The sequence below is a fragment of the Sceloporus occidentalis genome, unplaced genomic scaffold, assembly GCF_023333645.1.
Source record: "Sceloporus occidentalis isolate IW3139 unplaced genomic scaffold, rSceOcc1.0.p SCAF_9, whole genome shotgun sequence".
In the NCBI taxonomy this organism is placed as follows: Eukaryota; Metazoa; Chordata; class Lepidosauria; order Squamata; family Phrynosomatidae; genus Sceloporus; species Sceloporus occidentalis.
Genome location: NW_028316989.1, coordinates 22,165,583 through 22,191,657, shown reverse-complemented (window position 1 = coordinate 22,191,657; position 26,075 = coordinate 22,165,583). Strand labels below are relative to the sequence as shown.

Here is a 26,075-nt window from a genome sequence, read left to right as displayed (position 1 = left end):
GGCAGTGGGATTTTATACACTGGAATTCAGGCACGTAATGGTTTAGGATTCTAATGTCAAATCCTGACTCAGCATCAGCTTTTCCAACAGCCCTGAGAAAGTCATTATCTCTACTTGGTTTTTCCTATTTTTCCTCTCAAAGGGGATGATCTCAGATTCATAGCATTGAAAGGAACTGTATGCCCAATTCAGGATACAGTCAAAATAATATTCTTTTCATATATAATTATCCCACTACATGTAGTTACAATGTAATTCTCTGCAGCGGCATAAATGTAGCAATGGTTAGCCCAGCTGGGGTATACCTACTGAATGAATGGAATTTACACCAGAGTTGACTTCCCAAGATTGCATCAATTCAGCATAGCTCCTCTAGTTGAGGTTTACAATGGGATGTGAGCCCTTGAGTTGGAGCACAAATGATCAATAAATGATGGATGGCTGCATTACCTTACTAGTAAGGAATTAAACTGGAGTGATCAAGTTGTCACCCTCCATGCGCTGTGTACTGCAGCTCTCATCTGTCCAAGCCAGCATGGGAGACGATGGGAGCTGCAGTCCGATGATATCTGGAAGAACACATGTTGCAGTAGGCAATGATTAATTCCAATGCTGGAATAAAACCCTTCCTTTAAAACGTCTTGGGAATGAATGGGGAGGAAAAGACCACAAAAATCCTTATGGAAGAACGGTTTTGCTAATGAAAAGTTTAACAAAATATACAGGAGATATCCGCCAGCTATAATGACAGAACAAGAGAGTAAAGTGCAAGAGCCCCAGTGTTTAAGCAAAACAGCCCTTCATCTACAACTCTGCCTCCTTCTCCCCAGTTTTATCCTGATTTTCTGCTCCACTGTCAAATCTGTCTGTTTCTGTTGGGGTCTACAAGGACACTGTACTTCTTTCCCCTCCATTTGTAGCTGGCATAGAAAACAAATGAACAACACTGAATATTGCAATACTGAAACCATCTTCGAGCTTAAGACTATTTTAGAAAAATACTGGCACAAAATTTAATAAAATAACATTTTTTTTTTTACAAATAAAAAAAAAGAGTTTTGGTCCCACCTGTTAACAACAAAGTAAAACAACAACAAAGAAAACCTGTCTTTTGAAATGAAAAATTATTGGGGACCACAGTTCTTGGCTATTGTTTCCCCTGAAAAACAGGATGTTGAGACCATTCCCCACCAAAAGAGAGAGCTTTATGAGCTCATAGATTGTCAGTTTATGACACTGGGGGGGGGGGGGGGAAGAGTATAAGTAATTAATTTGTTAAATAATTTGTAACGGGTGGTTAACTGTTAAGCTCTGTTATTCCTGACTTTTAAAACAAGAGAACCCAAATAGAACTTTGCTAGAACATTCCAAATGTGAAAGATTGCTTTTTCTACTCCAAGCCAAACTATGTCACAGTTTCATCCAAAAGCTTAACAGCCTTCCCCTTCATAACCAGAAATCTGAATTTCTTTTTAAAATGGAAATGACGACTGCCAAAAACAGATTGTCCAATAGAATTTTTAGATAGACGTTAAGAAATCTCTTCCATAAAGGTTTCTATTCTAGCCCCACATATTCCATTCATTCATTCATCAGCATCTGGCTTCACATCCAACATGGCATGGAGCTCTTCAGGTGTGTAGCCCAGCAAGCTCTGCAGATCGCATACAAAACGATAGACATAGCGCTTCCCTGCTGTCTTGTGGATGATGTTCTTATCATAGTAGTAACGCAATCCACGGCTCAGCTTCTCATAGTTCATTTTTGGTTTGTTTTTCCTCTTGCCCCATCTCCTTGCAACCTAGAAAGTCAACAACTATAGTGCATAATTTGGACTTAAAAAATAATGTGCATGCTTACTCTGGTCAAGTCTGCTGTTTTAAGGTTTCGAGGTGGTCTTTTAATGAATGTTAACATTTTTAATGTTTAATGTTTTACCTTTATAAATTTATTCATCACTTTTTCAATAATTGTTTTAAATAATAATAATAATAATAATAACAATATAAATTTTATTTAATATAACGTCTTTTCAAAGGATCAAGGCAGTTTAAAAAATGCAAAAACAATAATTACATAACAAATACAGAAGTAAAAATACATCCCCTTACCTAAACTAAAACACCAACAAAGGTTTTGTTAGCTGTCTTCTGCCCCACTACTGGGAGAAAAGTGGGGTATACATTGATAAAATGAACAAATAAAGGTAAACAATATAATTAACTCCTTGCATGGCTGAATGAGCTTACTTTGGAGCATACATACCTCATCGGGATCTGAGAGTTTGAATTCCCAGCCATCGCCTGTCCAGCTGATGAAGGACTGGCAGGATTTGTCTGTGAGAAGTTCCAGTAGGAATTGCCACAGTTGAATGGGTCCACTACCTAGGATAGCAAATGAATAGAAAGGGAAACCAAGTATGTTAATAATGAAATCTATGATAAGGCATCTTAGAATCATAGAACCATAGAGTTGGAAGAGACCACAGGGACCATCCAGTCCAAACCCATTCTGCCATGCAGGAACTCTCAATCACAGCATTCCCAACAGATGACCATCCAGCCTCTGTTTAAAGACCTCTAAGGAAGGAGACTCCACCACAATCTCCGAGGAAGGAGTTTGTTCCACTGTCAAACATCCCTTACTCCTCCTAATGTTGAGCTGGAATCTCTTTTCCTGTAAGTCGCATCCATTGTTCTGGATCCTATTCTCTGGAGCAGTAGAAAACAAGCTTGCTCCCTTCTCAATATGACATCCCTTCAAACATTTAAACAGGGCTATCATATCACCTCTTAACCTTTTCTTCTCCAGGAAAAACATCCCCAGCTCCCTAAGTCTCTCCTCATAGGGCATGGTTTCCAGACCCTTCACCATTTTAGTTGCCCTCCTTTGGACACAATCCAGTTTCTCCACATCCTTTTTGAATTGTGGTGCCCATAACTGGACACAGTATTCCAGGTGTCCTGTAAGATCCATAACAGCCAATGATGGCTGCTAGAAAAAATGTTGGGTTTGTAATACTTCTACATTACCTGTCTAATAGTCTCTTATCCCAACAATGCAGGTGATTATGCCCCCCCTGCCTGATGTTTCCCTGGAAGGAAAAATGCCAGTAAAGCGTCATTTTTTGCTCCTTGGAGTGTCAAGGAACCACAGGTTTTGAAGTAAAATGGTTTGTACAATCCCTGCAGTCCAGCATGAGAAATGGTGCTCTGGTCACTTTCTATTTTTAATTTTTCGGGTCCCCCCTCATTTTTGTGGCTGGTGCAGCCTGCAGTAAGAATTCTTGAGATGGAAACTGGCTGCTAAACCCTCTAATTCTATCATCTCTGCAGTAATCCAAGCAAGCTCAATTTTCCATTTTAAATCTTGACTGAGTGATTGCAATTTATGAAAAGACTTATTTCAAAAAAAAGCTAAAACTTTTAGTCACCATGATAGGACATTGCCACTTCATCAACATAACTGGCTTCCAGTATGTTTCCAAACCTAATTCAAAGTCTTCATGTTAAAGGTTTAAAGGCAGGGGTAGGCAACCTTTTGGAGCCGGGGGCCGGGTTGCTGTCCCTCAGACAAGTCGGGGGGCCGAAGTCGGGGGGTGGAGCTTCCACCCCCTGGGGCGGGGCTGCATACTGGGGGCGGAGCTTCCACCCTCTGGGGCGGAGCCACCCACCGGGGGCGGAGCCTCCACCGAAGCCCTGCAAGGAGGAGGAGGCGTGTGCCCACCCTCTCCTCCTCGGTCCCTTTCTGGACAAACACCCCCAACCTGCATTCCAAAACACACACAACAGCACAGTTGTGCATTTCACATGGCTTTACTTAACATGGCCTCTTGCGTATTTCAGAGGCTTATTCCATAACCAAACCCCTTGGGTTTAACACTTAGCATGGTTTAACAGGGCTATGCATATTGAACATGTCAAGGTGGTTTCACCGTTCTTGGACCAAGTGTACTTCTCAGAAGTGTGTACTTGGTCAAGGGACTTTGGTTTTTCTTCACTGCGCATGGGTTTGTAAAAATCACAGCAATTTACACTGGCCTTGCCTCAGAGGCTTTCTGATATCAATATCACCATTAAAGAACCAAAAACACACAAAAAAGGCACTTTGGATAGTCACAGTCTCTTAGCTTCAGAAACAGTGCCTGCATGCCTCTCAAGCTGACTCATATCATTATCATTGTCATCATCATCATCATCATCATCATCATCATCATCATCATCACCACCACCACACTATCATTGTCAAAGCAAGGGAGACTTGTTAGCGTTAAAAGCACACAAAACACACTTTGCAAGGTCACACTCTCTCAGCTTCTGAAACAGTAGTTGCATGCTTCTCAAGCTGATTCATCATCACCATCACCACACTATCATTGTCAAAGCAGGGAGACTTGTTAGCAATTAAAAAGAATGCAAAACAAAACAAAACAAAAAAAACCATGTGGCCTCTGGCCACTCACCACCTTCTCCTCTTCCTCCTCCTGCTGCCCCCATCTCCTCTTCCTCCTCCTGCTCTTCCTCTCTCCTCTTCCTCCTCCTGCTGCCCCCATCTCTTCCTCCTCCTGCTCTTCCTCTCTCCTCTTCCTCCTCCTGCTGCCCCCATCTCCTCTTCCTCCTCCTGCTCTTCCTCCCTCCTCTTCCTCCTCTTCCTCTTCCTGCTCTTCCTCTCTCCTCTTCCTCCTCCTGCTGCCCCCATCTCCTCTTCCTCCTCTTCCACCTCCTGCTCTTCCTCCCTTCTCTTCCTCCTCCTGCTGCCCCCATCTCCTCTTCCTCCTCCTGCTCTTCCTCCCTCCTCTTCCTCCTCCTGCTGCCCCCATCTCCTCTTCCTCTTCCTGCTCTTCCTCCCTCCTCTTCTTCCCCCCTCTTCCTCTCTCCTCTTCCTCCTCCTGCTGCGATCTCCTCCTCCTCCTCCTGCCTCCTCCTGCTCTTCCTCCCTCCTCTTCCTCCTCCTGCTGCCCCATCTCCTTTTCCTCCTCTTCCTCCTCCTGCTCTTCCTCCCTCCTCTTCCTCCTCCCCCTCCTCCATGCGCCGCGCGGCCTGGGGGCAGGACAGAGGAGGAGGTGGGCGGCGCGGGGCTGCGTGAAGCCCCACGGGGAGGCAGGGAAGGCCGCGGGGAGCCCCGTGGGGAGGCAGGGGAGCCCCGCAGGGAGGCAGGGGAGCCCCGCTTGGAGCCCCGTGGGGAGGCAGGGGAGCCCCGCGGGGAGGCAGGGAAGGCCGCGGGGAGCCCCGCGGGGAGGTGGGGAGGGCCGCGGGGAGCCCCGCGGGGAGACAGGGGAGCCCCGGGGGAGGCAGGGGAGGCCGCGGGGAGCCCCGTGGGGAGGCAGGGAGGGCGGCGCGGTTCTTCACCCTTTGCCTCCTCCACCCCAGGCTGCGCAGCCCTCCTCTTCCTCCTCCTCCGCCATTTTGTTTTTCAAAATGGCGGTGAAGTCTCGCGCAACCTTTCCCATCCGGTAGAAAGGCCTCGGCGGGCCGGATTCGGCCCGCGGGCCGTAGGTTGCCGACCCCTGGTTTAAAGGCTTGGAGCTAGAATATTTAAAGAAATATTTCATCTTACAATAGGAGATTGGAGAGGAGACTAAGGTCCGATACAGATGGCCAAAAGCACCGTCCTGGGGCTGATTTTAGGCCTCCAGAGGGCTGGGCATCCATATGCACCCAGCCCTTCTAGTGGAGCCCTTGTGCCATCTTGCTGGTGCCCTGCCCACACGGGGCACGTGACGCTGAAACATGGGCGTCTATGCGCCCAAACAAAGGCCTCGTTAATGCGCGCAAGTGCCATTATGGTGCTTCTAAAAAGAAGCCGCTCTAGGATGCTTCTTTTTAGGGTGTGCATTGGTGTCGCGCTGTGGGGTTGGCATGGCACTGACAAGGGGCAAAAACGGGCAACATGGAGGCCCCCGTCTGTATCCCCCCTAAGTAAGAGCTACAACTTCTAGAGGAGAATAGTATGGTTTGGGCCAGGGCTGAACTACTCTGTAGAGGCATGGCTCAATATTGACTGTTGTGCCTCCTGGGAGTAGTAGTGTCTCAGTTGTGTTTCATATTGCTTTGCTAAGGTTGATTTTTCCTGCCTGTTTTAGGCTGGGAGGGTAGGAGTCATGGAAGCCACTCAGCTGCTGCGTTTTGGTGGAAAATGCATGAACTAAAAATTCAATTGGGGGCTGTAAGAATAAAAATGAGGTTTAGGGGTCAACAAACAGCCTTCAGGATGCACTTTCCACTCTCCTGTTTTAGGTCAAATTCAAAAAAAGAAGAGCTTGCATCAGTGAAGTTTGAGGGGAAATATACAGTCTAGAAGTAGGCAGGGCAAAAGGGAGAAAACAACAATATTCACATATTTTGGTTTAAAGCTCTTATTGCCAGGAACTGAGCTTTAAGAAAAGCATTTAAATCTTTGAAAATAGAAAAGATTCATATAAAACATGGAAAGGTAACTGGCAGCAATTGCAGAAATTCCCTCTTCTATCCAACTGTTAAAGGTACAGGAGCCCCCTCCAGTTTTGAATCTGGTGACCCTATTTAAAAAAAAGGTAGGCACTTCAAATTGAGAACAAAGGTAGGGTTTGAAAGACTTATGTCTGTCCCCAATTATGTATCCTATTTTGTCATACTGTTTATCCCCTATATCTTCTAGGAGGTCAGCATAGTATCCAGGATGTTGTTCTTACTGAATAAGAACTTCAATGGAATGTTTCCTAGGTTCATTTGGAACCTTAGCTCCTGGTTCCCTAAACAAGATTACATTTTTGGCATCGGTGCAAAGGAGGAGTCATTCTGCTGCCATGAAAGCCTCACCCGCTGTCACACCTGCCAAAAAACGTTTGGCCACAACCTGACCTCCAACGCACTCCTGCCCCCGTGTCTTGCTTGCCGCCTCTCCTGACCCTGACTTTTTGTTCCCCGGCTGTGTTTACTGAGATGTGATAAAAAGGAGGCAGGTATGAAAATTATTTGGCTTTTTTCCAGGGCATGTTGATGCAGGAACAAGCCACACAATCTCATCGAGTGCAAAAGCTTGGAGCTAGTGAGTCAGCTCAACAAGCTATTCATGCAAGAATAAGCAGAGCCTGTGGATCTGGGTGGCTGGAATGGTGACCACGACTTACTGTCTCTTGTCCCTGTTTAACTTGCCTTGTGCTTTAAATATCCCACCTTCTGGCATACAAAGTCAGCACTTTTACAGTCTCTCCCTTGCTTCATTTACCCACTCAGATGTTGGAGTTTACAGTTTGTTACCTTTGAGAAATTTATGGTGTGTGTGTGTGCGGGGGGAGGGTTTGGAGATATCTTAAAATGGATGGACAGCTTTGGTGTATTTCAGGAAGGCCAATCTTTGGCCTTGAAACTTTCTAAGGGCCAAAGAACTCAAAATGTTTCTAAAATGAAAAGAAAAAGAAAATTAAACAAAAAGTGTCCAAAAATACACTTCATTTTGAAGAATATCAAATAATAATAATAATAATAATAATAAATAGTGCTACACTTTTCAGGGTGCCTTCCCTGATGATATGATAGCCCTATTAAAATATTCGAAGGGATGTCATATTGAGGAGGCAGCAAGCTTGTTTTCCACTGCTCCAGAGAACAGGACATGGAAAAATGGATGCAAGCTCCAGGAAAAGAGATTCCAGCTCAACATTAGGGGGAACTTCTTGACAGTAAGGGCTGTTCGACAGTAAAACACACTCCTTCCTCAGAGTGCAATGGAATCTCCTTCCTTGGAGGTCTTTAAGCAGAGGCTGGATGGCCATCTGTCAGGGATGCTTTGATTGAGAGTTCCTGCATGGCAGAAGGGGGTTGGACTGGATGGCCCTTGGGGTCTCTTCCAACTTTACAACTCTATGATTCTATGATTCCATGAAGTTTCCTGGTGGTTTCCAGGAAAGTCAAGTCACCTTTTCTTTAGCCAGAAAAATGGCAGTCCAGGAGTGTCTGGATGGCTGGAGTTCAGAATCACACACACAAAAAGGCTTCAGGGCCACACTTTGCACACTCCAACCTGAGAAACTCCCCACCACCACCCCAGTCAGGGGCAGGAGCACTTACATATGTAACTTTTAAAATTTTTCTTTTTTCAAAAAGTTGTTTTCTCTCCAAGTTCTCTGACATAGCATATTCTCTGTTGTCCTTCTCCACTATCTAGGCACCCACACACTTTTGTTTAGTGTAAATCCCACAATGGCTCTTCAGTGCCCATTTCCTCCTGCCAAATTTCTTGTGGCCATGTGGGCTGCATCTAAACCAGCACAGTGAAGCTGGCCAGAAATGTGTTCCAAGTTCTCATGAGCTGATGTCCGGAGATGCTGAATAATTTGAAAAAGCTTGGATGTGTTCGGTAGTTTGGAAATCCCTTGCAACGATTGTTTTCCTTTTTCTACATAGCAATAAGGAACCCTTTGGGCACAATAATCTTCGGTTCCCATAGTGTATGTTCCAACCCACAATAGTCATGAATTTATTGAAAACCTGGGAATCACATTTAGAAAAAGATCCCCCTCTGACTTGCTTTATTCTTGGTCTCTTTTTTGGGACAAAGGTCCTACATTCTCAGCCTAAATCCTCAACTGGTAAAACAGTTATTAGTGTCCTTCCTATCTATAGTGAGATAATACTGTCAACAACTTGCTGCATTTGTATGAAAGGCTATGCAACAAAAGAAACTACAATAAAAATATGTATTCAGACACAGTGAAATAAACATCTACTGTTCATTTAAGCACAACCCTCAACCCAGGCTCTCTTGCCCCATTTGCTCTTGGTCTAGAAGAAATCCTGGCTGCAGGCCTATGTTATGAGCCTTGATGAAACGTTTTGTAGAACAGTTCTACTCCAAGTGCTGGTCTGTGGACTGGTGCCAACCTGCAGCAAATTTCCAGGAAAACAAGAAATAGTTGTAGCCAATGGGCACAAATATGAAGCTAGTTTTCCCTGGTATACTGGGGGAACAATAATACCATTTCTGCACATTAGTAGCTTAAGAAGCACTGATCTAAGATATTGCTAATGAGGCTGTCAGTTACCACTATCTGTAATGTAATCTACATTCAACAGAGAACACAGAGAACTTCAACAAAGTTATTGCATTTGTCAAGCCCTATGATATTTTCACCAAACAAGTTACTCACTAAAGATTAAAAGTGCCTAGAAATTATAAAGATGTAGTGCTGGTTATTTCCTTGACATCTCGCCAGGTTGCACGGAACCTAATTCCTGCATGTTTTAGCAGGTTGCTAAATAATCTGTATCAAGCAGTTGTGGATTCCCCATTCACTGCAGTCAAAGTTCAACAAGAGTCACATGCCAAGCTTTGGTTTCTGTTCTTTCGTTCATGTGCCAAAGGAAGCTACAATGGAAGCCAAAACCTCCTGGAGTAACTTGGTTAAATATGACCACACCTGTCTCCTGCTTCAAGGAAAATCAGTTCCAGAAAGCAAGTAAGAGAAAAATTCAAAAGGAGACTTGGGAAACCAATACAAAAGGAGAAGAAGGCGACCCTCACTGTGCATAGAAGAAGACACAACTCAACCCTTTTGTGTTTGTCGGAAACACTTTTTTAATCTATGTGTTTGCTTTAGTTTTTGGTGACTTTATAAAATGCAGTTTTATAAGCGATGTAAGATCAACTATAAAAGAAATTTAAATTATCATATTGATTTTTATAATATTTATTTATATCCTGCTTTCCTCCAAAATTGGGACTCAAAGCCATTTACAATTTAAAAGAACAACATAAATAAAAACGTAATAGTGAGCATTAAAACAAAATTAAGCTACTACAGTGTTAAAACACATCACTCATGAAAATAATAAAATACTTTTTAATAAAAGATAAAAGTGCTAAAAACTGTACAAATAAACAGTAAAGCACCCTTAACCTATTCTTTAAAAACCTACTGTTTTAAAAGCCTGTCTGAATAAAAATGTCTTAGCCTGCTGTCAGAAGAACAAAGAGGGGTTCATTCTGGCCTTCCAGAGTCTAGGACAGCAGTTCCCAAACTATGGGTCGCAACCCTTTGGGAGTTGAATGACCATTTTTACAGGTCGCCAGGTTGGGGCTTGCCCTTCCTCTTCCTCCTCCTCCAGGGCAGCCAGACATCCTCTGGTCTGCCGCCACTGCTATGATCATGTGGGGCTTCCAGCAGCCATTGTGGCCAGAAGCCCCATCCCGTCTTCTGGCCGGCAGCCTCCCTCATTGGTTGGGAGATGGGGAAGGGACAGGACTTCTGGTCACAAAGGCCGCTGGTGCTTGTAGGCGGCCGAAAGTCCCGTCCCTTCCTGGCCTCCCAACCAATCAGGGAGGCCGCCGGCTGGAAAAGGGTCATGACTTCCAGCTGCAAGGGGGTTGCGGTCCAACAAAGGTTGGGAACCACTGGTCTAGGTGTAGTCATGGAGAAGACCCTCTTGCGCCTCCTCCTCCAATTGTGCTTGTTGTGGTGGTGGAAGTGAGGGAAGGCCCTCTCCTAATGATCTCAGACGACAGATTGGTTCATACAAGGAGATACAGGCCTGTTACAGACTGCCAAAATAAAGCTGCTTCGGGTCTCTTTGTAGGCATGCTATTTAAATGATGCGTGCATCCTAAGAATCTGGAAGCTGCACCAAAGCGGCACTCCAGTGGTTAGGAATGGAGTGTGGCTTTGGCGCGACCTCTGGACTCTTAGGACCCATGCATCATTTAAATAGCATGCCTCCAAAGAGACCCGAAGCAGCTTTATTTTGGCCGTCTGTAACAGACCACAGTCTGCCAAATAGCCTGGAACTGAGCTACATAGGGCTTTATAGGTCATAACCAGCATTTTGAATTATGCCCAGAAACAAACTGGCAGCCAGTGGAGCTGGTTCAACAGGAGCATTGCTAAAGCAAATGAAGAAAAAAATAAAAATACAGCAGTTACCAATAAGATCCAAAGCCAAAATACAATTACAATACAAAACAAAGTACCACTGAGGTCAAGTGGATCCCAAACCAGTTATGCTATATGAATAATTCAGATCAATTCCACAGCACCTATCAAAACAACTACTAAACCGAAACTGTATTAAGGATTATTTTTATAGTATCCCTGTTCCACTGTATTAGGATGATATCTGTGATGTTTAATGTCTACTTTTCCCATTATTTATTTCTATGGGACCTTGTGGTTCATGTTACCTTCCATTACACTTTGTAGCATTTTCAGATATACAGATCTTCTATTAGGCATGGGCAATAATTTGGTTGGATTCAACAATCTACTACCCTATTCGCATCTCCCAAGATTTGTAGTTGCTATTTTTTTAAAAAAGGCACCTTCCTTCAAAAATTCCCAAAATTTGAAATACTGAACACATGAAACAGTGCGTGGATTTTATAATGTGAACAGCTACAAATAGGTGTGCATTTATTTGCCTTCACATTGGCTGTCAACTCATGGCAACCTCATGGATTTCATAGGGTTTTCTTAGGCAAGGAATACGCAGAGATGGTTTTCCCAATCCTTCCTCTGAAATATAGCCTATAGCACCAGGATTCATTAGTGGTGTCCCATCCAAGTATTAACCATCGCTGACCCTGCTATGTCATTACATTTAATGGGACTTGAGCATCCATGGATGTTGTTATTCATGGGGGATCTTGGAACCAAACCCCAGCATATAACAATGTTCCACTGTATTAGGTAACTATGTGAAAAAATGCATACATGATGAAAAATACAAATGTGTGTGTGTGTGTGTGTGTGTGTGTGTGTGTGCAATTGCAGACGGGACAAAGAAGCGAAGGCTACCAACTCAAAGTGAAACAAAGACGTGGGAAAGTGCAGATGGAATTTGGACAAACACAGTGAACTGAAGGCAGAGATTTTAATATCTTAAGATCCTAAATACTGCAAAAGATAGGAACCCTCCGACACTGGTGTTCAAGGCACAGACAACAAGCTGCCTTCTATGATATGACCCTTAGTGCCATGGGACCTCTGGAACTATTCAGTCTCAGCACACTGGAGAATCTGCCAAGTTGCCCATTGAATTTGGGGCACAACTTGTGAGAAGGCTGTGCTTCCACCCAGAAGGAAGAGGGAGAAAGTTCCGGGCTGCCCCTTGACTGCCGTCTGCTGACCTTTGTCCTAGGGAGGGAGTGAGGACTAAGAATAGAGCCAGTCAGAGGGGGCTCACATGCTTTGCACAACTCACAATGAATGTCCTTGTCTTGCCTCCATAACAGTGAAGAGAACCCTTGAACAGCAGCCGTTGGGGAGTGTCATACGTTAGGAATTCTCTCTCACATCACCCGGAAAATATGACTCGCCAAAGCGATTACGAAATGGTGACTACAGTGGGAACCCTGTTTGAGGAAAGTCCCTTTGAGATGTTTGCAACAAGCACACAACCACACATGCAATTCCAGTTAGCTTCACTATCCCTGTCCAAAATGGACAGATGCCATTTCAAGCCTTCCATAATCTAGCATTCTCCAGATGCGCTATCTCTGCACTGTGAAAGAGCCCCTAAATTTGAAACTTATCTAGAGATCTGGGAAGTATTAACATCTCCTCCAGTATATTGTTTCTCATTCTTCAGGACTGAGTTTCCCCCCATCACATTTTTAGTTGGGAATGGAAATGTCTTCATCTTGTTGTAATACAGTGAAATGCATGCACCTGGCTCTCAAAGGGGACATGAAGTGTGTGTTCTACCACTGCAAATACAGCAGTAGCTGAAGAATACTTTACTATGACCACATACTTTCTAGCAGCTATGTTTTCTTAATATGGCATAGATCTCAACCTTTGGTCCTCCAGATGTTTGGCCTTTGATTCCCAGAAACCCCAACCACCATGGCAAAGGGTCTTGTATTTAGGGAGTAGAATTCCAAAATAGTCTGGACAGCTAAAGGTAGAAAACCACTATCCTGACCAAAAAGCAAAATGCAAACACCATCTTAGTATTTAAATTATGGAGGATACTAACAAATAATTCTAAGGCACTATTGCGTCTGTGAATTCAAATGCCCATACTATCCTCCTCCACATACATAAAGTAACAGGTGTAGATATATGTCAGGTCGCTTTGGCCCATACAATAATGTCCAGAAATTAATGGGTCAGAGAGGGACATCCCTCCTTAAACAGTGTGTTTTGTCATCTGCATACCTTAAAGTGTTAATGTTCCTTCCTCCGATTTTCATGTGGATTATCGGAATCATTCTGCTCTTTCTCTCTGTTTTTAAATTCCTATTCAGATGTTTGCATAAATTAGTCTGTGGAAATCAAGTTCAGGGTCCCATGTAGTTAGAATCAGAACTTAAATAAGTTAGCCCTTCTCTCATTAGGGAGACATGATAATATTCAAAGACGCCTACGTGCATCCAATTTATCAACACAGAAGCCCTAAATAAATTGTGTGCAAAGCCAGGACAACCCTTAGCACAATCTCTGAATGTCTGAACATTCAGCTGTTGTTTTGGAACAATACATTTGCGTGACCATTAATTTTAGCAAAACCAGGCAGAAACATGAAAATGAGCAGGCAGAGTTTCCTATATTATTGATGGAACAGGACATGCAAACAACACATCTGGCAATGACAGATCCCCCTCTCTGCAATGAGAACAACCAGGAACGGAAGGGAGACCAGTGCACCAAAAAGATGGTGGATGCCATGTGCACGTACCCTAAGAGAAATAGTTCCTAACTGTATCCACATGTGTTCAAAATGTGTGAGAGATTACAGCCAAAGATTGTTCAAAGTGTCCAGATGACTCAGAAAGCATCCATGTTATTATTAGAGGGGGAAACAAGATGGCCCACAGCACCATTCCAGAACATTATATTGAACTGTGGGGGTGGGGCGACTGCACCTCAGCCTTATGAAGTGGCCTAAGGCTTTATGCAATGCAGGATTCCTGCCTGATATCCTGGTTTTGGACCAGTAAGGACCCTCAGCCTCTGTCTTGTCTGCCATTATATTGAATATTTACATGAAATCACTGGGGTGTTTGTTGGCACTGGGGATCAATGCCAACATATGATACCAATTCTACTTTCTCTTTCCATCTAAATCTGAAGTACTGCTTTAGTCCTAATCCAGCATCTGGTGTCAGAAATGGACTACATGGGAGTGAACCAACTGAAACTTTAACTGGAGATTCTAAATATATACCCATGTTAGTCTGTAGAATCATTATGTAGAGAGATCTTGTAGCACCTTTGAGACTGACTGAAAGAAGTTGGCAGCATGAGCTTTCATAGACTTCAGTCTACTTCCTCAGATGCTTTTGGCATCTGAGGAAAGCATCTGAGAGAGTAGACTGAAGTCTATGAAAGCTCATGCTGCCAACTTCTTTTTTTCAGTTAGTCTCAAAGGTGCTACAAGATCTCTCTACACACTTTAACTTGAGATGATAGAGATGCAGATCAGGAAATATGGATCTGACATGTGTTGGATGGAGTTACATTCTCCCATACAAGTCTGCCTAGATGTTAAAATCTTCAGGAAAAGCCTTTCTCCTCATCCTATTACCTTCAAAAGCACTTTTAGTGATGATGCAAGTGACTTCCTCAAAGTCTCTTGGTGACCAATCCTGAATAGTGCTCCAGTCCGAGAGGCTTTAGATTAGCTCCTTCTATCTTGTTTTAATACCAATTAATGGTCAAAGACACTTTTTCCCCAGGCTGGCCTCTAGCAACTGCCTGCCTGATGCAGACAGAAACCTAAATGAATGAGCTGTACACTTTTGCATATTCTAATTTTACTTATTATTATTAAGGATTTTAAAACTGCTTTAACCTCACTTATATTTAATAGCAGAATCAGCTTATTTTATTATGTATAACTTATTTTTCTTTACTTGTAGCGATTTTTTAAAAAAACATTATGTTGCATCCAAATCATGGGAGAAAGATGGGAGATAAACCCGGTATACAAAAATATGAACAAACAGTTATAAAACTTATTTTATAAATCAGAATAGAGAGACAGAGTAACAGCAATTGGTAATTCGGTTCTTGTTAAAATTATTTCACTTAAGTGACTGATCTAAATGATTCAATCAGACTTCTTTAAAAAAATATCTTTTTAATTGCATCACTGGCCAACCATGAACACAAAGAGCTAATTTTGTTCTTATTTGCAAGTGTCTGGCAGGTGGCAGTTGAATTACTGAAGCAACCCAATGCCCTCCCTTTTCATTTTCTCCGTCACCTTAAAGACAACTTCTTGTTGTGAACTGCAAGCACTGCTTATCAAGCCCATAGTCCATTGCAGTTTATCGGCTCTTCTCATTAAGTTAAAGGGAATAACTTACATTATATAAAGGGACAGATTCAGATAAATACTCAAAGCAGCAACTGTTGTTCACAGTCCAATCTGTCCAAGATTGACAGAAACAGTCCTAAGTAATCCTCTATCATGCAACCTTTTCAGTTGCTTTTAAAACAGTCCAAGTTCTCTCTCTTCCTCCTCTTCATTTTCCTCCTTTGTCCTCAGTTTACTTCAGTTGCTGCCAATTGAGGCCCGGTACAGACGGATGGAAAGGGCCGTATCTGGGCTGAAAGCTAGGGTTTGGGAGTGCGCAGCGACCACACGCTCCTGGACCCTAGTGTGTGGCAGCGGAGGCATCATAGCAGTCTCCAGTCTACATGGGGGCCGCCATGATGGCACAGCATCCACATGTCCACATCATGGTGGCGTCCTTTCCTGTTTGCCACTCTAGGCAGTTTCTTTTTGGCATCGTGTTGGTGTCATGCAGTGCGGCTGCTGCGGCACCAACAAGGTGCAAAGACGGGCAGCACAGAGCCACCCGTCTCTCGAGCCCCTGAGTTCAATATGTAGGAATAATTTACACTAGTTAACCCAGCAGGGGAGAAAGGAAAGGATGCATGGAATCTCTTCCTTCCTTGTAGACTCAGCAAAAGGAAACTGCTGTAGCCTCTCCTGGTGTGTAATCAGTAACTCATCATGTTACATGTAGTGTCATGCATTGTTTTTCATTACTTCTTAGTTCCTTTACTGAGGTGGAATCTCCTTTTTTAACAAAGTAAGAAAAAGGCTTAAGATACAGAGGAATCCACTCCAAATGAATCCACTGCAAATGCCCTAAGCAAACATTTTTCAGACACCCCAAAGCAATGAGAAAATGTAACAACTACACATGATATGAAAAAAGGGCAATGTTGCCAATCATTAATGAAGGAGGAAGGTAATTGTTTTTTATGGGTTTTTCGGGCTATGTGGCCATGTTCTAGAAGAGTTTATTCCTGACGTTTCATCGGCATCTGTTGCTGGCGAAACGTCAGGAATAAACTCTTCTAGAACACTGCCATATAGCCCGAAAAACCCACACAAAACTATGGATGCCGGCCATGAAAGCCTTCGACTTCATAACTGTAATGTCGTTACATTAAGACAGCACTCTCACTTCTAATGTGTTTCTTACAGGTCCTTGGGAACTGTAAACTTGCTACATGTCTACTGTCAGTTTGGACATTCAATCGCCTTGTCATCATGCCGAAAACCAACAAGTTTTATAACTGCATAGGAATTCTGAAGCTGGCTGACAGCAATTTCTGCCTTCGTCATACAGAAATCTGTGCATTCCTTGTTGTGTTTCAGCTTATTTAAGAGGAGCTCCACTCTGCCACTCCCTGAGCGGCTTTGCTTTCTTTAATTATGCCATTATTATTTCACACTTAAATTGACAGATCCCTTTGCTTCATCATTTGCATGATATGACCTGGATGCATCTCAGGAAAACCAAGTGTACCCAAGACAGGGGTCTGATGTTTCTAAAAGGCTGTGGTGGAGCCCAGGCTTCTGTTTTTCAATAATAGCATGTTTCTGTTCTGGCCCTCAAATGGGCAAAAGGGAGGTAATGTTCAAGTAAAAGCTAATTAACTTAATATAAAGGTGTAGGAGGAGGATCTGAATAGGTCATTCTAAGTGCAATGAAAGATATAACAAATGAAGACAGTGGATGGCACATCAATGAGTCACAGAATAAACCTGATTTAAACTAGGAAATCTGACACAGAGTTTCTGAGCCAATCTGAGAATTCAAAAAGCCCCTGTCCATCCCCACCAGCTCTTGAAATCTCTGAAAGCTCTTCCTGATAGCACCCAGCTCTCAAATACACACCACCTTCCTAGAAATCCTAGAAATGGCCATCCAGCCTCTGTTTAAAGAATCATAAGGAGGGAGACTCCACCTGCGAGGAAGCAGTGTGTTCCATTGCCGAACATCCCTTACTGTCAGGAAGTTCCTCCTAATGTTGAGGTGGAATCTCTTTTCCTGGAGCTTGCATCCATTGTTCTGGGTCCTATTCTCTGGAGCAGCAGAAAACAAGCTTGCTCCCTCCTCAATATGGCATCTCTTCAAGTATTTAAACAGGGCTATCATATCACCTCTTAGCCTTCTCTTCTCCAGGCTAAACATCCCCAGCTCCCTAAGGCATTCCTCATAGGGCTTCATGGTTTCCAGCCCCTTCACCATTTTAGTCACCCTCCTTTGGACACGCTCCAGTTTCTTAACATCCTTTTTGAATTGTGGTGCCCAAAACTGGACACAGGATTCCAGGTGAGGCCTGACCAAAGCAGAATACAGTGGCACTATTACTTCCCTTGATCTAGACACTAGACTTCTATTGATGCATTGACCTTTATAGCTGCTGCATCACACTGTTGAACGCCATTAATATCCCTACTTACGAGCTTCTACAATTATCTGTCTAGCTGTTCCCTTGTAAGCCCAATGGAAAGGAAGCCTAAGGGAATGGAAAATCCCACAGGGCTGAATTGGTAAGGTGAGGCATCTGAGTTTGGAGCAGTGTTGTGCTACATCTTATATAATAAATAAATAAATAAATAATAAAACTTATATTTACGCCCTGCTTTTATGTAAAAACAATCAAAGCGGCTAACCTTTTCATCATCTATTAGCACCAGCTATGCTGGCTAGAGTTGCTGACGGGTCTGAAGGACTACATGTTACTACTCCTGTTCTAGTACAACTCAGTGGTGTCACTAGGGGCTGCAGGGTGTGTTGGAGGAGGGCAGCTGGGTGTCTGTCTCCCAGAAGAGGGGTGACATCCTGTTGGACCTTCCTCCCACTGTGCCCCTCCTGGCTTTGCCACAACAGTGGAGAGGTTCGAATATGCTCCTCCTGGCTTTGCTGTGGTGCTGGCAGTGGTGAAAGCAAGGGCTGAATGCACATCTCCTGGCTATGTCACAGAGGGCTGAGTGTGCTTCAGTATACCCCCCTAGGTGACACACTGGGTGACACCAGGGGTGGCAATGCCACTGGTACAACTTACTGCTTAGTGCAAGCTGTGCAATACAGGGCACATCTACACCAACTTTGACAAACTGCCATCCAGTATCTGCCTAAGTATTTCTAGCAAAGGAGAGCCCAACAATTCTGTTGAAGCAGTTCTACTGTTGAGCAGCTCTCGGTCTTAGGATGTTTTTCCTAACATTGACTAACATCTGTTTCTCTGCTGTTTCCACCTCTAGCTCTTACTCATGCCTGCTGGAGAAACACAGAACAGCATTGCTCCACTTTCTGCATGACAGCCTTTCAGAAATTTAAAAGCACTCATCATATCTCCCCTCAATCATATTTTCTTTGGTAGTAAACATACCTTTCAACTATTTGCCATTGAACTTCACATCCAGTATCCTCAACTATGCTCCCCTTCTTAAAGCAAGTTGGGTTCTCAAACTTGCAACTTTAACAAAGATCTCCTGCAACTTTAACAAAGATCACAGGAAGCTTGGCACTTCAACTCCTGTCTTCCACTATTTGCGCCTTATCTTCTAGTAAGGGAACATTGCATTTTTATAGTAGTAAACTACTTCTTTCAGTTCTAATTAGGCAATGATAAGAAACAACTCAGACTGAAAGCTGTTAAGACAGCTTGGGTGTTGCAAACGATCAGATGTTGTGAAAACTCTTGTGCAGTGAATATTCTAACTCCAGAAATAAGAGAGAGAGAGAGAGAGAAAAGAACAATTCTAAGCAGCCACAGTAACTTGTGAAATTAGGCCAAGATGTGGGGGACAGATAACTGGATTCCAATAGGCTGTTTGTTCATCACCAGCTCAACACATCAAAGCCAAATACAGCTTCCGCCAAAATGCATCACCTTCTCTGCAAGGGGCTAGAGATATTATCAGAGGACTGCACCTCTCTGGTGATTTAAGGTACAACAAAAAAACAACCTCATTGCCAGGCAAACTATGAGCAAAGTGGGACCAGCACAAGCCAGGTGCTGTTTTCTGATTACTTAATTTATCACTAGGATAAATATTTGTCAGGTTACCTGCATGATCTTCAAATATTGTATGCTTTGCATGCATCATTTAAAGGATTTTTTAAAAAAAATATTGGTGCAATGCTGAATTTCTAGGGTACATACACACTCCTCGTGACTCTTCCCTGTCTCTTCTACAATCGAAATAAGCAGGCAGTGATTGCTCTTCTCAACAAACCACTTCTATCCATCTTCACCTCTAGCAAGAGATCTTTCATAAAGCAAGCGAGTCTTATTAGCCCTTTCAGAACCAAACAACCTGAAAATACTTTGCATAACACTAGAGTAACTCAAAATAGTATTGGTGGGAAAATATGCGGATTGTAGCCTAACTCAGGGGATAAAAACAAAACAAAATGATGATTCTATGATTCTTAAATAATAAAAACAAAACATGGATGAAGGTGGTAGATGATAACATCATTTGTACCAATAAATAGGCCCTAGTGCTCTGACCTTGTGAGCTGTCCATGACACTAATGTGCTACACTTCCACCTGATCTCAAGAGTATCAATGCAGATACCTCCATAAAGAAATATATTTGTGTATACAGTGTCCATACTGCTCCTCCTAAACAAGGGAAGCCCTGGTTCAAGTATCACTTGAACCCTAAACTCACTAAGAAAATACTCTCACAGAGCCTCTGGCTCTATTCTATCCACAATGTAGGCCTAACAATTACTGCCCATCTTATAAGACCTTTGGCAAACATTACTGATGTGATGTTACGTGAAATGCTTTGCCTTCTCTAAATCAGTGACTCTGAATCTATGCGCCCTTAGAGGTTGCTGGACTACAACTCCTAGACTTACTCCTCATCGTTTCTAAGAGTTAAAGTTTAAAAACATTTACGGATCTAATAGTGGGAACAGCTACTAAAACAGACAAAAACAAGGCTACATTTTTATTTCATATATCCAACCTAAACAATATTTTGAATAACTGACCTGTGTAGCCAGCCAAAGCAGCAGCAGGAATGACAGGTTTGTCTTTGTTCATGTCAGCGCGGTCTCGAACATAGTCCTTGAAGGTGCCTTTGGGCTTGTGGTTGGGCAAGGCAACTGGGTAGTCTTCAGAGTCAAAGCTGTCATAAGAAGGGACACGTTGGAGACTTTGGAAGGATGACTGGCTGCTCCAAGACTGTGTCAGCCGATCACAGCTGTCATAGCTCTCTATACTCTCAAAAGAGTCCTGGCCTCCAAGTTTACCTGTAAGATAATAATAATAATAATAATAATAATAATAATAATTTTTATTTATATTTCCCGCCTCTCCCTATGGAAAGATTAAAAAAAGGGGGAGGGAGATTTGTACCCAACCACTAGTGGACTTGCTTCTCATACAGATTAAATTAGCCCATCTATTGTTAGAGATGAGGGAACTTAATCGTATCCTGTACTTCATTTCCTTCCCTTCCCTCTCCATCCTTCCATCCGTCTGGCCTTAGTGCATAATATGCAATAGCTTGGCACAGTTAGATTATTTAGATAATAGATTAGAAGGTCCCACAAACTGGATATTTAAGTGCAATAACATCTGGGAACCCATGTCTGGGAAACATCGCTGGGATATGACCAGAGGCAAGGCCATAAAGAAGAGGAGATGGGACTAAAGAAGACTAGGGTGGACTTGGCTTCTCATCATGGCGTGAACTGAACAGTAGGGGAAAACAGACTATGAGAGATAGCATTGGCAGGTAGACTTCAGATAATGGTATCCCGGTGCTACTATCAAAGCTCCTTCTGCTATTTCCAGTGTCCCAAGAGCCACAAGGAAGAGGCAATTCACTGTTAAGAGCACATGTCTTACATACAGAATCCAATGTTCATTTCAAACCATGCCTCAGCTAACAGATTCAGGTATAGTAGGCTTTTTTCACCCAATAAAAGCTGTTCATGGGAATGTGCAATCATTGAGTGAAATGGAAAATACTCAGATCTCATATAAAGCAGTTTCCTACACACTTATCATACTGAGGGGCATTTTTCCAATTAATGATAAAGTCCCCAACTTTAAGTGATGCTTAGCAGTCAACTAACTACTGGTTCTATTAAGTGTTATTTCTATTCATTATTTTTAACATATTTTATATATTTCAATGTATTGCACAGCAAATGGGGTTATCAAGCAGTCTAAAAGTGCTACCTTTCAATCAATACCCAATAACCTTCAACTTTAGGCATGCTTTGCTGGTCCTACTGCATGCTATTGGCATGGTTTCATTTTTGAACTCTAGGTACAGAACGTTCTTTTAGAAGAGGGATGGCCAACACAGGGATAGTGGGTCAGCTCCATTTCTACAGAAGCAGTAATGTTGTCCACCACTGCCACCATCTCCACTGCCAAAATCATGACATTTTGGCCTTCACTTTCCTGTCACTTTCAAAAGGGAAGGAGACATTGCAGACTAGCAAGTCTCTATAGTGGAGGGTACCTTCAGGCACACCCCAGTATCATAGGGAGGCTGGATTTCTATGCCAACTTCTTGCTACAGCAGCAAGAAACATGGTGGCCACTGCAGAATTTTAGTGGCTGAGATTGGATGGACATTTGTTGGGAGTATTTCCTTGTGTCTTGATCAAGTTAGAGAAAGAAGATGGTCAGAAGGAACTTCCTGAGAGTAAGGGCTGTTTGACAGTGGAACAAACCCCCTCGGAGTGTAGTGGAATCTCCTTCCTTAGAGGTCTTTAAACAGAGGCTGGATGGCCATCTGTCAGGGATGGTTTGACTGAGAGTTCCTGCATGGCAGAAATGGGTTGGCCTGGATGGCCCTTGTGGTCTCTTCCAACTCTATGATTTTAAGCCTCTACCTTCTCTCACTCCTCATAACTATTTTAATGTTGCCCTAGGCTCAGAATTATTTATTCCCATTGTTTGAGGGATCAGTTCATCACAAGCAAATCTGTCAATCCTGGCAGCTTTGTTCAGATTTACAGTTAATATGCCAGCTGATGATCTGAGTCTCTGTTTAAGGGCTGAGGTTCAAAAGGAATTTAAAACAAAAACAAACAACCAAAAACCCTTGCACCACGCTCTCTGGAATTCCTCCCTCTATTGCTCAACCATTTATTCTTGACTGACGATGCTAGACAGTGTAATAGGATCATTCAAGTTCATTAATTTCCAAAAGCTAGACTGAAAACAGTTGCTGGGATTGTGTAAAATTTCCTAGAGAAATTTCCACTGGCAGAGATACTGGCAGCTAAGACCAGATAGTAAACTTCAAGGGGTAGAGCAAAGAAATGGAACATTTACCCAATTATTTACCATTTTTTCCCTCCCACAAGCATTCAAACATGGGTTGGATCACCTGCTCGAAGCAGCTTCTTCAAAGGCTTGAGGCCTGAATTTCAGGCATCATTTCTTCAAAGAAAATGCATTTCTGAGAACATTAAGGGGAAGGTCCAATGCTCAGAGGATGCACAAGTTTTGCATACTCTACCAGCTGCAGTTTCTAGAATGAAAAGGATGCTAAAGAGCTGAGATGAAAAAGAAAATTCATTACAACAAGCATGAAATACTTGTTTTAATGGAGTGCTTCAGATCTGCTATCCAAATTTAATGCAATGGTTTGTTATCTATTTCTGGCAGCACAGTTTGTATGGGATGAGGAACCACAGAAGGTGCAAAAATGGACTTGGGAGCTGACTGTGACCCACATGGCACCAGCCTCAAAATGTAAGGTTGTTTATCCCTGATATGGACAGTCCAGAGTTTGGGAGAAATCAGTTGCAAATAACAAATTACATTCATCCCTCTGTATCAGTGGATTTTTTTATCAATCCTAAGGACTGGAGTGCAGCTTTGGTCCAGCTTCCAGACTCTTAGGATGCATGCATCATTTAAACAGCATACCTCCAAAGCGACCGGAAGCAGTTTTATTTTGGCAGCCTGTATGGGGCCTAAGTTACACTTCAACTGTAATATAATATATACAACTTCCATTATTCTTAGCATAGTCTGTGGTCAAGAATGATGGGAATTGCACATCAAAATATCTAGAGGGGCCATAATTGGAGAAAGGTAGCATGAAACATCTGTACAATAATGACGTCATGGATAATATATACTGTACTAGAAATGGCTGCTCCTTTAGACTGTATCACAAATACAACATGGATGTATGCAATGGTGGCATTACTAGGGTTATCATTACACAATACAGGTACTCATGGTGTCACATACCCCTCATGGAGTTCCTCCCATACCATACCACACAGAGTCTTTAGTAATGTTTTCTGTACTGATGTTACTTAGAAAAATGTAATTCCCATATATCACTAAATGTAATGGCAACAGTTGGGAAATAATAATAATAATAATAATAATAATAATAATAATAATAATAATATCTTTATTTATAGCCCGCCTTTCCATAGATCAAGGCGGGTTACAGTCACATAATACACTACACAATAAAAACAAAAATAAAATACATTAAAACTACAGATAACAACATCCAAGCTAGCACAAAAATACAACAGCAGTGAAGGGAGAGCAGAAATTACATTGGGGATGCTAGGGGAAAGCCTGCTGGAAAAGGAAGGTTTTTAACCCCTTCCTAAATAGGTCGAGGGAGGTGGCCGAGCAGAGCTCGCCAGGAAGCGAGTTCCAGAGCTGTGGGGCCGAGATGGAAAAGGCCCTCTGTGATGTTGTTGAATATTTTGCATCTGGAATTCTCAATAATTGCTTCCCAGCCGACTTGAGTGTGCGGGGTGGATTATATGGAGAGAGGCGGTCCTCCAAGTACCCTGGGCCCAAGCCATTTAGGGCTTTATAGGTGATAACCAACACCTTGTATTGCGCTCGGAAGCGAATGGGCAGCCAATGTAGATCTTTAAGGACAGGTGTTATATGACTGGCCCTGGAGGATCCAGTGACCAGTCTTGCTGCCATGTTCTGAACCAATTGTAGCTTCCGAGTATGGTACAAGGGTTGCCCCATTACAGAAATCCAGCCAAGAGGTTACCAGAGCATGTACCACCGTTTCAAGGTCCCCCCGGCCCAGGTAGGGTCGCAGCTGGCGTTAGCAAAAATCAAATTATATCTTTAAATTACAGTATCATGCACATTGTCAAAATGTATTTGCATGCAAATAGTGTCATGTAATTAAAGTGAACATTTGGTAAGACGTGATTTTTATAAAAGAAAATTTGAAAAGAATTTAAAAAGTTAAAAATTAAATTCCTCATCCCATTCACACCCACTCTTCAGTGTTTTAAATAGGTGCAGGCAAATGCCAAAGCCCATTTCTGCCAAAAGATACATGTTTGGAGAGCAGTGGTATCACCTGGCGCAGCCCGCCCCCCCTACTGATACCCCTGCCATGTAATTCATCTTAGTTAGAAGCAGTATGAAAAATGGTTTGGAAGCAATCATCAGGCAACAGCAACTACGCCGCTTCAGAGAAGTATATAAAGAGGAGCTCTATGGGAAACCCAGAGATGCTAATTGTTGCCACAAATTACCTCTGCTAGTGCGCCCCATGCACATGTTATCTGGTGTTACAACTTCCTGTTTGATTGTGAAGTAATCTGTCTGCAAGGATTCCATCTGCACTGGTTCGCGAAGAATGACCGATGGGTACTCATTCTCATATTTGAGAGACAGAAGCTCCTCAGAGCTGATTGGATGCAGGGTCTGGTAGGACTCTGTGATAAAACTGGGCTCAGAAAATTCTGATGGAGGAACACACTGAGCATGCTCAATGCCATAACCTGCAAGTAGAAAACATGGCATGGGCTAAATTACTGACTGAAAAAGAACAAATGGGTCAAAAATGGATGATTAGTACATGAAGGCTCCTCTGGTGATATAGGGCCTGAACAGACAAGCCAAAATAAAGCTGCTTTGGGTCACTTTGGAGGTATGCTGTTTAAATGACACACACATCTTAAGAGGCCAGAAGCTGCACCAAAGCTGTGCTCCAGTCCTTAGGATTGGATCATGGCTTTGGCGCAGTTTTCAGACTCTTAGGACACATGCATCATTTAAACAGCATACCTCCAAAGTGACCTGAAGAAGCTTTATTTTGGCCTGTCTGTTCAGGGTCATATTTATAATCTTTGGTGTACCAAACCTAATGTTGTTTGTCTCAGGAAAAGTAACCACAAGAAGAACAAGCAAGACTTGTGGCGAAGCCCAAAGCATGGAAGCAGCATTTTCCCCATAGACCATTGCCAGAACAATAGTCCATCAGGACTGAAACAGTAAGCTTACTCCGGCAGTATAGAATAATCCCTTCTTCAATATTTATCGGCTTGTGAAAAAATGTCTGATAGGGCTGGTTTCTCTTCTTTCTTTTCATGTCTGCAATAACTCCATAGCAAAATGTTTCAAGCTGCAGCATTTTGCTGGTTGATAAGTTTGATTCACTGTTTTGCTTTTTCAAGCATCTTTTGACTACTTACAATGCAATCCTAATTGGAGAATATAGTTTTCTAAAGAAGATGTTTAATATATTTTTCATTATTATTGTACTCATGAAAACTGCACACAACAGTTCTGATTTTTAAAAGAGGCATCCCTCCTTGTTTTCTTTCTCTCTCTGAAAGGAAAGACTCTTGTTATCTCTTCCAACTCTATGATTCTATGATTCTATATGCCAAGAACAAACCCTAGTTTGCAATGTGAACAACAAGCCAGGATACTGTGTTGGATGACATACTAAGCAAACCATTTCTGGTGGCAACAAATGTGCAGACATCTTGTCTTTGCTAAGCCAGAGCTGACAAGAAATTTCGTTGACCATTCCATGTCAACACAGTCTTTTGCAGCAGATCTCCA

At 42.7% G+C, this 26,075-nt stretch overlaps 1 protein-coding gene across 2 annotated transcripts in view; it reads right to left on the bottom strand.

Moving 5' to 3' along the window:
- Nucleotides 1–289: 289 nt before the first annotated feature.
- ETS1 (ETS proto-oncogene 1, transcription factor) overlaps nt 290–26,075 on the bottom strand; it is a 136,137-nt gene continuing 110,351 nt past the window's right edge. For both annotated transcript variants that reach the window (XM_089537667.1, XM_089537664.1), the window contains 4 exons: nt 24,758–25,006; nt 20,237–20,497; nt 2,266–2,384; nt 290–1,801 (listed from right to left, as the gene is read on the bottom strand). In XM_089537667.1, coding sequence (XP_089393793.1) covers nt 1,586–1,801; nt 2,266–2,384; nt 20,237–20,497; nt 24,758–25,006 — 845 coding nt within the window. In that variant the 3' untranslated portion in view covers nt 290–1,585. The remainder of the gene's footprint in view (nt 1,802–2,265; nt 2,385–20,236; nt 20,498–24,757; nt 25,007–26,075) is intronic.